At 47.4% G+C, this 14,219-nt stretch overlaps 1 protein-coding gene across 1 annotated transcript; it reads left to right on the forward strand.

The window, feature by feature from the left end:
• Positions 1 to 1,071: 1,071 nt before the first annotated feature.
• On the forward strand, positions 1,072 to 13,160 carry UPK1B (uroplakin 1B). The gene is made up of 9 exons (XM_052795109.1): positions 1,072 to 1,213; positions 5,500 to 5,554; positions 6,556 to 6,643; positions 7,178 to 7,378; positions 8,926 to 9,000; positions 9,740 to 9,862; positions 10,162 to 10,341; positions 11,125 to 11,208; positions 11,838 to 13,160. Exons 3-9 carry the CDS (start codon positions 6,575 to 6,577, stop codon positions 11,886 to 11,888), a joined length of 783 nt encoding a protein of 260 aa, XP_052651069.1. The 5' UTR covers positions 1,072 to 1,213; positions 5,500 to 5,554; positions 6,556 to 6,574; the 3' UTR covers positions 11,889 to 13,160.
• The last annotated feature ends 1,059 nt before the right edge of the window (positions 13,161 to 14,219 follow it).

A 14,219-nucleotide genomic window follows, 5' to 3' on the forward strand; every position in this document is an offset into this window, starting at 1 on the left:
GTCCCTGTCTACTAGATCAGGCTGGCTGCAAAGGCTGGGTCTTCTTTTGCTTATCGCTGTGATAACTCATGGAGCTGGAAATGCCAAAAGCACTGTCCTTTCCTCAGGGTGAAATGTGATGAGGATGACATGGGAATGCTGGATCTCTTTTCAGTTGTCTCCAAGTACCAAGGGGATGCATAAAACATCAGAGCTATTGCAGTTCTCACTAATTTCCCACAAGATATTTGCAAAGATGGCTACCAAAGATATATATATATATATATTCTTTTGACGTTCGCTTTTGACTTGTGAAGGGCTCTAAAAACATGTAGTTCCCATCACCCTTCCCAAGCCCATTATTCACGTGGCTGGTTTTTGCACCAGCAGGTGAAGAACACCAAGCACAAGCACTTGCGCTTGTGCCAGAGACTTGCTCAAGTCTCCAGTAACAGGAATCATGACTTTTGGCAGACTTGTACTGGAATGGGTGAGGGAGAGGAAGGTGAGAGACATTCCTTTTCTGCTGTGCTCCTCAGCCCCTCTCGGTTCATCACAGGCCAATTAATAGATATGTCTCTGCTTGACTTTGCTCAGTCTTAATAAGACTGAATTTGTTAAAAATCCAGAGGGCCCAAGGAAATGCATAAGTCTCCCCACTTTTCATGTTATCCGCAGTGTCTTGCAGAGTAGCCAACACCTACACTTCTGTTTCCAAATAAATAAAATGAAAACGGATCCAACCCAAACCACTGGATTTTCCCCATGCAACGTAATTAAATGAAAACATTAAAATTCATTTACTCTCTTTTTCTAGTCAATACATTCTTCTTATACGCATGTTCAAACAGCAGTCCAGCAATCCTAATATTTATACTTACATCCTTCCAACTTGCCCATCTTTAAAGTTCAAGTACCTCATACAAGTGAGTCATTCATCCACCCTTTTGAGAGTATAATAATAGAAATTCTTTAAAGCTTTGTGTTTTCAGCACAACTGCATTCCGATACGATCTAAGAGTCACAGAGACACCCTCTGGTCCCAGGAGGACCGAGGAACAGGTTTGGCTAGAAAAAAAAGTTTTCCTCATGTGATGGGCACCCTACCAATCACACAGCACTTTCCTCAAGCAACCTGGGCTCTTTAAAGCCCAGCAGAGGTGGGAGAAAGGGACTTTTTTCGGCTTTGCAGGTGGTCAGGATTTCTTCTGGGAAGCATCACGAGAAGTGAGGGGTGAGTGCCTTGCTTTGGTCATCGTCTTCCTCTTAATGAGGCACATGAGCAATAAGTATCTGTTAGGAGAAAAGGAAGCTTTTATGTGTAATGGTTTTTATTTTAGTCCCTGGGCTGTGTTTAGTATGTGGGAGTCTGGTACCTGGATGAGGTTAACTGCAGAAGATTATTAAGTATTTCATTTTTCCTACCTCAGGCTGTGTCTTCTCTATGGCTGTTTTACTTTGTTTCATATTTTTTCTCCTAAAGACTGGGGAGGAGGGAATGGAAAAATTAAATCTGTTGCAAATATATCTGAGTGCAAAAAAAAAGAAAAATTATTGCCAAGAAAGATGAATCCTGTAATTCCCCCTCACTTGTGAAACTGGGAAAGGAAAAAAAAAAACAAACCTTGTTTTGGCTGTGCTGAACTAATGAGGGAGAGAGGAAAAACCTACCTCCCAGCTCTATTTCCGAGGTAATTATGCTTGATGATGATTTACCAGCCACTCCGCTGTTCACACAGGCTTCATTTCATAGCAATCTCTCTCGAAAGGAAACTTAATTAGTCTCTGACCCCTGCTTGATGCTGAGCTTTGTTTTTGCTTTATTTTTCTCCCCTGGTAGCATGAAATAACTGGCTGTGTCTTCCTTTTCTGAGTGTGGTTGACTCCTGGAGCACAAGCTGTTCTCTGTCGGAGGCGGCTGCATTTTGGGGCAGGTGGAGCGATGGGGAAAGTCTGGCGGGGCAGGAGGACTATGTGGTTTTGTGTGCGCTGGAGGTGTTTGCTTTAAAATAAGTAAACGACGAATTGACACTTGTAAAGCGTTTGGCTGCTTAGAGCAGAGTCCAAGCAACTCACCGATAACATATTTAATTGCATCCTCTTAAAAACTCTAAAACTCTGAAGATGTCCCAAGCACTTGGAAACTACCTTCTTTTTAAGCCCCTTAGGGGCTAAATTTTCCCCTAAAACCAATTGGAAAAAAAAAAAAAAGTAGGTTTATTGCTGTCTGGCCCCTCAAACCTTGAGGCGTCAGAGCCTGCAACAGGTCAGGGTGCGGGCAGGTCTATGGCTCACGGAGGCTTCCCACGGCATCGGCACTGGCACCAGCACCTCCGGCAGCGGTTCCACCCCAGTGGCTTCCCTCCGTCAGCGCCCCAGCCCCAGGCCAGGCACCTCGCTCTTGCCTGTAGAGACATGATCTCCAACCAGGACCAGGGAGCATGAGGGGCAGGAGGTGTGGTGGCCGGGCTTCTGCACCGGAGGGGGGGTATGAGTAAAAACCAGGTTTCTGCCGTTGAAGGGCTGGGTTTGTTTAGTTGCGCTCGAGCGGCGCGGAGCCCTTCGGCCAAGGTGTGTGGAGCCCATGAGTAATAAAACAAACGCGTCCCTTGTCTCTGCCTTCTTACGCCGTGAGAATGCAATGTCCTGCACAGGGATGCTGAAGCAAAGGGGGGTAGTAAGGGGTGAGGTGAAACCCCACTGCCATGGTGAGAGACCTCCAAGAGCAGGGTGTAGAAACAAATGATGCTTACAGGGGTGTTTTTGGATATCCCTTGGTCACAGTGCCGTGACTCCACCGTGACATCTGGCATGAAATGCGAGGCAATCAAAATGCGACCCGCTTCTGCATGGGGCGATGCCAAACCAATTCTTATTCATTGGCTTTTTTGGCTAGAGATGGAGTAGGACTAGACTAAGCGGGGGGCATTCATCTGTAAGGCTACTGAAATCCTGTCCCAATCTATAGAAAGAGAGGGTGTGGAGATTTCAAAAGACCAACCAGCCCAATGTGTGTGAGGGATGCACAACCGAGACTGAATCCTGCTTGACTCCAGGAACCGCTGCCAGCAGGGCTTCCTTTGAAAGCCTCCATGGGGTTGTCACCTAAAATACAAGGGCAGAAGCCAGCCTCTGCAGAAAGGAGCTTCGTTTTCGGCTCCCACAGTTGTGCTGCAGGTCTTGCAGAGTCCCTGTGAGTAGAGGAAGGGAGGATAGGTCAAGAAAGCTCCAAAGGCATGGAAATAACAGATCTGTCTGCAACTTGTGGAGGAATAAGGGGAGGCAGCGCTACCGCTGCTCCTGGGCACTGACAGGCTCAGCTGGACCCCCATGAGTGTCAGGAGTGTTTTGGGGGTGTGAGGGGCGAGAAGAGGGGAGAAGTTGCAGTCTGGGTTGTGACCAGGGCATAAGGAAGAGGAAGAAGGATGTGCTTCAGGAGGGACGTAGGTTTTTGTGGTACAACGGGAGCAACAGACACCTTTCCAAAGCTGCTTGGAGCACAAAGCAAAGTCTGTGGTAGTGATAATTGAATACCTGGGACCTAGATGGGTGACGGCTAAATTGCAAGGTGCCCGGGATGTGCTGAGGAACACCAGGTCCATCCAAGCTCAAGGCTGAAATCCCAGGACCTGGCCACCTTCTCGTGTGGAGATTTTGGATAACGGTTGCAGCTGAAGCTCGGGTTTCCCTGAAGCCCCAGGAAACTGTATTTGGGTCATAAAACTAATCTTAACCAGCCCGCAAAGAAGGCTCCTCTATCTCCAAACTGATTTGTGTCTGCAGGCAGGAGCTGCTGGCGTCTGTGTCTCTGGGGCCGGGAGGAAGAACCCGAGGGTGGTTGTGAGTCACACCTGCATGCAACTTGCCTCGGGCAAGTTGGCCAAGGTTTGCTTCATGCCTCCATAGTCATGCACCTGCGCCAAGTGCTGTGCAAGCTGTTCTTGCTTAATGCAGCTTACCTCTGAGGCGTGAGGAGCAGGCAGCAAGTGGAAAGCCCCAGATCTCCCCCGGCTTCTCCTCTGGGGTGTGTTGGAGGGTCGGGTCTCCAGATGCCTAGCTGTCGTCATGGCCTTGGAGCACCTCCCCAGTGTCTCAGCTGTGATGCCAGTACTAGACCCTTTACAACGGAGAAGCGGCCAGACAAGGGGTTGCCACATGTGGCACAGGGGAACAAAGCGGACACCGAGAAACGGACTCCTTGGAGGCAGAGGGAGAATTCATATGGCAACATCATTACAGTGTTTATTTTTAGGTCTACAGTAAAGGCTCTTCCTTCGCTTTTCCTCTTCCCGGTCTCTCTGCTTCCCTCCGCCCCGCAATCCCATTGGACTTAGGTAGGGTACTGGAGAGCCTTAGGTTGCCTGGAAGCTTGCCACTCTCCAGTTGGTATCTGTGTGGTGGTGACCGTGTCCAGCTTTCCTCCCAGCTACAGTAGCCTAGGAGATGGGCTTGCCGCGGGACAAGAGGCTTGCTTTCTTGGACTGCCGTGACTGCAGTAAGACCTGCCTAAGGAGAGGCAAGAGCGAGCCAGGTCCTGCCTGCCAGGGAGAAGAAAGCCAGCTTGTGGAGAGGCAAGCACATGGGCTGGGTGGACAGCCCACGTACGAGGTGTGAGTGCTGTCATTACACTGCAGGGGGGTCTGCAGGAAAGAAAGGGAGGGAGAAAGAGATTCCTGCAATGTAAAGAAAAGGGTTGTGACTTTGTTAATCACACTTGGTATGATCTGTCATGCTAGCCACATGGCACACTCAACACTGCTATCTACATGGTAGCTGGAGCAGACCTGCTTTTCCATGTAGTAGTCAGAGTTCACGTGCCTGCATTCGAGCAGGGAAGATTTCCTTGGTTTTTGGACTGCCCCCTGACTTGTGATGTCTCTTAGATGGCAATAACTAAAGGCTTTTCGAAAATCTCTGGAGTTTGCAGCACAAAGATCCATGAGCCAGGCAGTGGTCTCTCCAGCTTTCAGATGAGTAGAGGACCAGTGTCCGTCTCAGATTTGGCAGACTCTGCAGCGTTGTATTGTAGACCGCATGTGGCCAAACAATGCCCAGACCCAGACTGGACCTGCAAGAGAGTTTTATGTGGCCCCCTGGGCGTCCTGGCTGGTCAACAAGTTTGGCAGGGACAGAGCTTCAGGTTGACCTCATGAGCTTGCCATTTTCCAATACAGAGCCATACAGCTTCAGGTATAAATAAAAATATGGGAATAAAAATGGCTTCTCACCTTGGATATAATGGCCATCCCCACTCACTATCATGAGAAAATACTTACGCGCTCTGCTGCTGGTATAATGGTGAAAGCACTGGAGATCTCTCCATGCCTAACCCTCAAACCACTGCAGAAAGGGTGGTAGGAAATTCTGGGTTTCCTCTGTCATTGTTGGAAGCCCTGCCTACCCTAAAAGGGCAGCTGCTGGGGAGGCTGAAGGTGGCATTGTTAGAGAGGTCCCACAATGCTCTGTTTCTCAGGAAACTCCCCTTCCTTGACAGCTGTGTCTGCTCTTATTTTCCAACAGCTTCTTTGAAGAATCCCGGAGTCAGCAACCCCAGCAAGAGAAGGCACTAGCGCAGGTACTCTGACAGAAGAGGGGTGTTCAAGCTGCTTTTCCTGTTGTCTGCTCAAGTTGGACCCACTTCAGCCTTTCTTTCACGGCTTATATTTTCTTAATCACCTGGCAAATGCAGCTGTCTTAGGGTTGGGGTTTTTTTCCCTCCCCCTCTCCATGCACACATGCGCTCCTTCCCTTTGAAAGAAGGACTTGGTTGGCGCTGGCATCTGGGCTTGTTTCTCCAAGAGGTCTCATACCTCTGACTAGTGCCTTTATGCCGCTCTCTCTGGAAGGGGATGAATTCGACGCAGGGTGCCGGGCCCCAGCCTGCAGGATATTGTGCTCTCAGGAATTTTTTGGGAATGCTATTTGGCCCGGCTCCCATGAGCCAGCTGCAGCCTGAGCTGCTCTCTCCCTCCCTCGCACCTGACCGGGAACTGGGGTCCCAGATCCAGTTCTCAGCATGGGTGGGAGACAGGGCTACCCTTAGCAAGGTGCTGCCAAGCCACGTGCCGTAGGTACGTGCGTGGGATACAGCTAAAGCACCGTGGTTGCCAGTTCGGTCCCGTGGCAGTGCTGGCCAAAATAAAACAGCCAGTGGGGTAGATAGCATACCCTGGGGTAGAGCTGGCTCCTTTGGAAGAGGAGCAAGGTGAGGGCACCGAACTTCTCCCCTGTCCATCCAGGTGTAGCTGGTGTTTCTAGCCGGCTGGAAATATAACACCATGAGCTGAGGTTTGCATGGGTGCTGTTGCGATGGTGAAAACCCTACCCGAAAGGGAGCCAAAGACACTGACTGCCCCAGAGTGGTCCCGATCTTCTGTAGCTCAAGTATTGGGGGAGTTTAAGTTACCAGCTTCACACCTGGGGAATTTTTCCTCTGCAACTACTATGAAGCAAGGGGTGGGAGGTGTACAGTCAGGCTGGTAGGTTCCATCTATCCTTCTCCTCGGGGATAGTTTCTATTTCTGAGTGAATCCTACTGTACTGGTCTAACTAAAGACCGTCTCTGGTTTTTCCCAGGTTGCATGAAGAATTAAAGATGGCAAAAAGTTGTGATGGCATACGCATCTTGCAGGGTCTATTAGTCTTTGGAAATGTGGTCATTGGGGTAAGTGAAGTGGGACAAGTATGGGTGGAGGCTTCCTTCCAGTATGATGCTTCTTAAAACAGCATTTCCCAGCCATGAAATCCCTCTTCACTTGTGAAGGCCACACATAAATAAACCAGTAAAGCATGGGAGGAGGGGGAAAGGAGAGCTGTGCTAGCTGATCAGTTGGGTGGGGAGAGGACATCAGGGGCTGATCCACAAGACCCTATGAGAATGAGTTCTAGGGGAAGAGCCCTTGCTGCTGACCAACATCTTTCCAGCCACCTCCCTCCATGGGAAAGGTTCTGTTAATTCTTTCTTTAACATTCTCAAGTCCTAGGCCTGACCTCTCAGGTCTAGGCTGGGTGAGTTTTGCCTGAAATTCTTCTGTGAAGGCACAATACAAGAGATTGTAGAGTTGGGCAGAGGAGGAGTTAAGTAGCCCCTGTTTGGCAGAAAGTTGAATGAAAAGAAAGCAGTCTTTGTCTTTTTCTGTCTCTGCTATTTCTTTGGGAAAGCTCGATCTAACGGATTTCCCGAACTTGCCCTTCTCAGATGTGCGGCATTGCCCTGACAGCAGAGTGCATCTTCTTTGTGTCCGATCCCCATGGTCTCTACCCTCTGCTGGAAGCCACAGAAAACGATGACATCTATGCTGCTGCCTGGATTGGCATCTTTGTTGGCTTTGCACTCTTTGCTCTGTCTATCCTTGGTATCGTTGGAGTCATTAAGTCCAACAGGACCTTGCTGCTGGTGGTAAGTGTAGCAAAGTTAGCCTACCTATTGCTGCCAAACTGAAAAAACGCCGCCTTGGTTTCCCTGCTCACCTTGGTAATCACTCACTGAGCAAAGACAGCTTTTATTAGTGATAAGGAGCCAAAGGTACTTCTTGATCATGTCTGTGGTGTCCCACAAGGTAACTCCTCTGAGGACACATGCATGAGAAGCTCCCAAACCAGGTTGAGGGAATTAATGGTAATAGTCACAATGGAGATTTAAGCTGACTACCTTGACCCTGACCTTGAAGCAATGCAGAAGCATTTGTGCAATCAGATGTCGCTGGGATGTGGTTTAGATCCTCATTTCTCCCCACCCCTTACTGCCTTTCAGCTGTCATATACCATTCAGTTTAGAGGTTGATAAGTAATGACTTCTGTACAAGGCATTAGTATGTGTTAGTATACCAAATATGGGTGCAACTGAGAACATTAGACATCAGCAAGCAGGCAGAAATTACAGGGGTGGGAACGGAGAGCTTTGGATAAGCGAAGGACAATATTAAGACGTGAACAAATCTCTGTACAATTTCTTACTTAGTCCTTTAGGCTGGCTGTGGCAAAACTTAATTGGTGCTTGCATTAACGAAGGGTAGAGCCGAAACTCTGGAATCATCTCTCTTGGATTCATATGGGATGACAGGGTGTCTGTTTGAAACAAGAGACACTTAGAGATCTGAACTCTTGTGCCAGGGAATTCACCAGCAAAGAGCTGATGGAAGAGAATTCCCTTAACTCTGAATTTTAGTGTCTTGGCTGAAACCCAAGGCTGTGGTATAGGAGAGAAGAGAGGGTACGAGGGGCAGAAGCTGGGATAAGAAGAAAACAAATGCCCTGAATCTGAGAAGAACATTATAAAATGTGGGAGGAGAAATAGAGGCACAAGAACTGCAAAGGGAATATGGGAAAGGTTAAAGGGGTTGTGCTGAGAAGGGAAGAGAAACAGTGAAATAGACTATGAGAGGTGATCCTCAGGATCTGTTTTCATGAAGGATCTTTGCTCACAAAGCAGGAGAGTTGAGGAAATCTGACGATGCAAAATCAGGAGGATCTGAATGACACTCTTAATTGCACCTTCTGTTTCCCCAAAGTACAAGCTCTCCTGCTAGGAGTGAACAGCTTCTCGCTGAAAAGCTTATAGCTGGCAAATGGAAGTGGAAGGAGAAGACATGGAACAAGCATGAGTTGCCAATGAGATGCAACAAAGAAAAGGGGAAATGTTATTCTAAGCCATATCAGGCAAAGTATTTTCCATAGGGGCAGGGTGGTATTAATGCCCTGAGATTCTGATGAAATCTCATCTGTGAGATGGAGAACAATTCCAGCCATACACCTTCAAGAAAGCAGATTGCAAACTGAAACAAGCGCAGGGAAGGGCTACATGAATGTTCAGGGGCATGGAGAAGACTGAGGAGACTAGGATAGCCTGGCCTCCTTTGCCTTGAGCGGGGTTTCAGGCTTAATCTTGAAAGAACTGCTTAACTGTTTCTCCAAGAGCTAATTAACTCTGCTGTCTGTCTCCCACAGTATATCATTCTGATGCTGATCACTTATGCATTTGAAATGGCTTCTTGTATCACAGCAGCGACTCAGCGAGACTTTGTGAGTATTTCTTTCCTCATATATTCTTGCGACCGTGCTGGGAAATGTTGCAGTTCTAGAGCACACAGCAGTCCTGTTCAGTGCAGTAAATGTCCTGTGTGGTGGTACAGTATAAGCTCAAAGGACTACTGCTGAGTTAGAGTAAGACCCCACAAGGAAAGTCTCCAACGTCATTATTCTAATCAGGAAATAACTTTGTTCTTTTTAACATAGTTTTGTTATTTTAAAATTTTAAAATGTTTACAATCTTGTAGTTAAGGAAATAACAGCGTGGGTTAGCTGAATCATCAATACAATGTTTAGTCGTTCGGCTACAGACTGATTAATCTACCACACATGCAGAAGGCAAATCTTCAGGATTGCCCAGGCAGTGTTACTTGTGAGGGAAAGATTACGTGGGTTATTAGAGATACTGGTAGGGAGGGAAATGACTTCTGGTGCTTTAGTTCCAAGCAACGTATTAAATGTAACACATAGTTTCTGCACATCTCCTGTGATCTGACATCTGGTAGAGCCTGCTTAAGAGTCGTGCTCAAGATCTGCATCTTTGTTGCTCCTGCTCCTCAAATCCTGCTCTTTATTCTTCTGTGTGTAAAACTGGGGGAGAAGCAGCATTCCTGTTCTCCAGTAGGACACTGAAACCAGCAAACAAACCCACCCCAAATAACCCATTATTTGCTTTACACGGCCAGTTATTTACATAGTTCCTGCATTCTTCTCTGTTTTTTTTTCCCTGTAGCTCACTCCAAATCTCTTCCTGAAGCAAATGCTGGAGAGGTATAACAAGTCAGACACAGACAATAACAACGACAAATGGATGGCTGAAGGGGTCACAAAGACGTGGGATGAACTCATGCTTCAGGTAATAATAACACTGAAAACTCTCACTAATTACTAAATGCTCTGCAGCCCTGGAATTTCAAGTCCTCCTTGCAGCCACTCAGTAATAAAGAGGACGGCATCTGCCTTGAACCTTAGAGAAAGTCCTACCACACTCCCTGTTTTGCTCGTTTATCAGATGGCAGGCTGTCAAAGGCAGGCACTTCAAAAATCTCTCCCGTAAATCTGTGGTTAATGCCTAACCAGCCATGTGCAGTGTCCAGCTGTGTGCAGGGCTGTGACCTGGGCCCATAAAGACCGTTCCCTTCTCTTGCTCTGCAGAAGCACTGTTGCGGGGTGCGGGGCCCCTCCGACTGGCAGGAGTACACGTCCACCTTCCGCTCCAGGCACAAAGACGCCGACTTCCCTTGGCCGCACAATTGCTGTGTCATGGATGCCCAAGGGTCTCCCGTCAACCTCGACGGCTGCAAGCTTGGGGTCCCCGGCTACTATAACAGCAACGTAAGACCCTCTTCACTTTTTCCAGTTAACGTATGTTGGTCAAAAGCACCTTGCTGGAAGGGAAGGAAACAATGAATAGCCTTCCTCCTCCACTGTAAGCTACAGGTGCGCAAAGGCTTTCTGGAGGAGAAGCAAAGCCTGTAGGGTCCTGGCCATGTTGCTGAACACAGGATGGGTTGTAATAAAGACTTTCCTGATGGAGAGAGAACTGTTAAGAAAAGTCTCCCAATGCCACCAGTAAGAAGTGACATCTCCAACATGTGGATGGACAGTAGCTAAATCAAACTCAGCCCAAAGATGAGTGCATACGATATGAGTGAGCGAGTCAGCAGTTCTCCTCCTCAAGGTAGAATTTTTCAATAGACTAGCTTGTGCTAGTCAAACAGATTGCTGGGTCATGAGCATCAACTTCTGCACTAGCAAGCGTTTCTAGAAGGCATTCAAGCTTCCAAATTTGCCTGCAGCTTCCTGATTCTGGAGGTCAACTCTGTGTTGGCCTGTGTTTGGTTATATATCTACACTTGGCAAGTGGATGGCACAGGAATTTGTCCTGGAAGTGTCTGAGATGGCTCTACTTTGTATTTGGAGCTAGAAACAGGTGGGCTATCTGCAAGCTGTCAATAAGCAGTGCAGCTCTGGCTCGTCTTCTTGCAACCCTGTGAGGTACCCAAATTGCAATAGGAGAGGAACATGCTGCCTCAGTCTCTCTCAGAGGTAGATAAGCTTGTTGCCTTGTGGTACAAGCTCAAAGCTGGTGTTGATTCATTCACGGTTGTCTTACAGGGTTGTTATGACGCTATTTCTGGGCCAATGAACACACAAGCCTGGGGTGTTGCCTGGTTTGGTTTTGCCATCCTCTGCTGGACTGTGAGTACTTAATTGCCTCTATTTCCTCTTCTCTTTTCTTGCTATTCCACACCCAGTGATGTGGAGGTGGATGACAGGACTGACGCATTTGAAATGTCTGTAGATTATAGTTATTCATTTGTCACCAATCTGCCTGTAGCCTGTTCCACTAACAAGGCTACATTTACAAGTTTCCCTCCATTCTGGCTTCCACAGGTAAGGAGCTAGATGGCTTTCCAGCCTGCTGTGGCCTGCTGCCATCTCAGCAATACAACACAGCAAACACAGCTTGCAGATACTTGTTTGTGAAGGGTATTGGATCATCGAAACAGTAATCATGACAGATAATTCAGTTTCTAGTTCAAAGACTTTGTATGAGTGTTCTAAGTACTCAGGGTTCAGCAGCTTCATGACAGATAATCCCCAGCAAGCTGAGTGATCCATTCAAATAGTTATGGCTGCACATATCTTCTTTCTTCACTGTGAAGCTTCTGTGCAGATAAAAAGCTTTAAGCTTCCTCTGCCTGAACGGACTTTGCTCATCGAGAATTTCTGTTACTCCCTCCTACCAGTAGGACTAATTGGGGCTGGGGGAGAGGTGGGGAGAAGGAAACGGGGAGCAGAGAAACTCAGTAGTCTTGTCGTTTCAGTTCTGCGTCCTCCTTGGTACCATGTTCTACTGGAGCAGAATTGAATACTGAAGGCCCAGCATCCTCAGCGCTGTCCTGAAGCACCGTGTGAAACTGCATTCGTTCATCTCCTGCTCCATTCTCCTTGTGCCATGGAGGATTTGAAGTTTTCCCACTACCTCTCCCATATATACTTTTGCCCCTCCAAAAACTTGACACACAGAGCTGATGACTCCAGGAAAGAATTTTCTTGTCCCTTCTTTGCCCCTTGTTCTGCAGCCTTAATGCCTCCTGGCTGAGGCGCAATCCTTCTTTCTCTGTGCAAGAAATCCTTGGAGCATAAGATAAGAAGTGCTCTGATTTGTTCTGTGATGACATCAGAAAGGAGAATGTCCACATACGCTTGCTCCAGAAAAATCTTTCTAAAACTAGGTTGAATGTAAATCATAATGCCAAAGGCTCCAGCAAGGGCTATGTGAGCAAAACTGTAACCTCCTGTGACCAATAAAGACGGATGCTACAAGGGAGAAGACTGCAGACCTCTCATATATTTTATTGTTCAAGTTCTGTTCCTGGTCTCTCTTACCCCTTGCCTTAGAATAAGGCAGATTCTTTAAGAGTTTAAGTGTGTCAGCAGTAAAGACATGTCGCGGATAAAAAGCCTGTTGCTAGTCAAGCCCAATAAAAGGCTAGCTCACTCCTCAGCGATATGCTGCCTATATTCAAGCCTACCTCCTGTCACTGATGAAACTACTGCATGTGCTCCTGCTTTCAGAAGTGCCAGTCCGGGAAAAGCTCCACTTGCTAACAAGCGACTCCTTCAAAAAGCTGTTATGTACTTCACTCAAGATTTCACACATCGACGGGCTAGAATTTGTGCAGAATACGAGGGGTCCTACACTGTAGTTGGCTTTGCAGAAGTGCTGTCCTGCGCCCCTAATTTCCATGCTTCTTGCTTCAGCTCCCTGCATGTATATGGTCACATCCCTTGTGTACTTCCCCTTCCACATCCCTGGGTCAGGTAGGACAAAAGGCAAATAATGGCAACGAGTAACTCTTGTGAAAAATGCAAGCAAGGAGCTAACTGGACCAAATCCAGTCCTTGCATCAGCAGTTACATTTCTCACTCAGTTCAATAGAGGCTGTTTACTTTGGCCCAGACTGATCTGGTGTCTTTCCTAGTGAAGACTTCAGTAGTTACATATGTTGTGTGAAATATGCTCCTGTATAGAGCATTTTAAGGTGAAGTCTCTTCCTAAGGTGTACTGCTTCAGCTCCTGACACTTGCCAGCTGCCTTGATTCTTCGTTTTTGTATATTCACCAAAACACTAATTAAAAAGAAGTGGAAGTGAAATGTTTTTCTTGTTCAAGATCGTGTGTTTGCGAAGGGGAAATGATAAAGGTCTGTCTCTGGGACATCTGGGGCAGTGCGAAGGCAGGCTTTAAAGTCCTGTAACTCCATCCTGAAGATCAGAGTGCAAAGCACCATGATGCACGGTGCTACAGAAACTCTGTAGCTGAGAGTCTCTTGCTGGGGTGCAGGGAGAGAGAAAGAAGCAGCTATGAGGGCAAATAGCTTGAGGAAGAAATGGGTCCCTGCAACACAGAAGGGGTTTTCTGTATGAGTGTGCTTTCAGAAAGGAAAAACCCCACCGACCAGCCACTCCGCTGGTTCAGTGGGGTGGTGACTGCCTTGGAGACCCTGGACTTTTCCATAAGGAAAAGTCCTTTTCCATAAGGAAATTAGTCTTTAGCAGTTTTTTGTGAGACTCAAGGCATGGATAGACCATGCAGACCATGTATGTCAGTGGTCTGGGTTTGTTTTTGAAATGGGGGGGGAGTTTGATGGCGGGGGTACAGTAATACCTAAATCTGAAGAAATTTAAAGAGAATCAGCATCTGCCTAAGTTAGGCAGCAATAGCAAAGATTGGGTTCTCTGCTACTTACCATGAACTGCAAATCCCTGCCAACTGCAACAGCAGAGAGGAGAGAAATGGGGGAGTAAGGACTGTGCAGGCAGAGAGCCTCTGTCCCTGCTCGGCTAAACCCCTCCAAAAACTCCTCAGTCATGGCAGCCTTTGTGGATAGCTGCACTCCTGCGTAAAGGTGTTTCGCTCGGGTTATTTCTAAAACTCAAGTAGCTCTGCAAATGGGTGAAACAATTGGCGATGGGACTTTCTAGAGACTAGCAAGGTCTTCCGCATATGGATGTGGCTGGAGATATGGCCTGGAGAAAACTTTAGGACCACAGAAGCAGGTAATTTCAAATATTATTTTCCTCCTCTGGTCTTTTGCTTCAGACCCAGAGGTCTCTTCTTTCCTGCTACATCTAAATGTGATGTGACTGTAGCACTGCGCTCAATACAGAGGAAATGCTGCAGGATTTTGCAGGAGAAAAGGA

Source organism: Harpia harpyja, chromosome 8 (assembly GCF_026419915.1).
Source record: "Harpia harpyja isolate bHarHar1 chromosome 8, bHarHar1 primary haplotype, whole genome shotgun sequence".
In the NCBI taxonomy this organism is placed as follows: Eukaryota; Metazoa; Chordata; class Aves; order Accipitriformes; family Accipitridae; genus Harpia; species Harpia harpyja.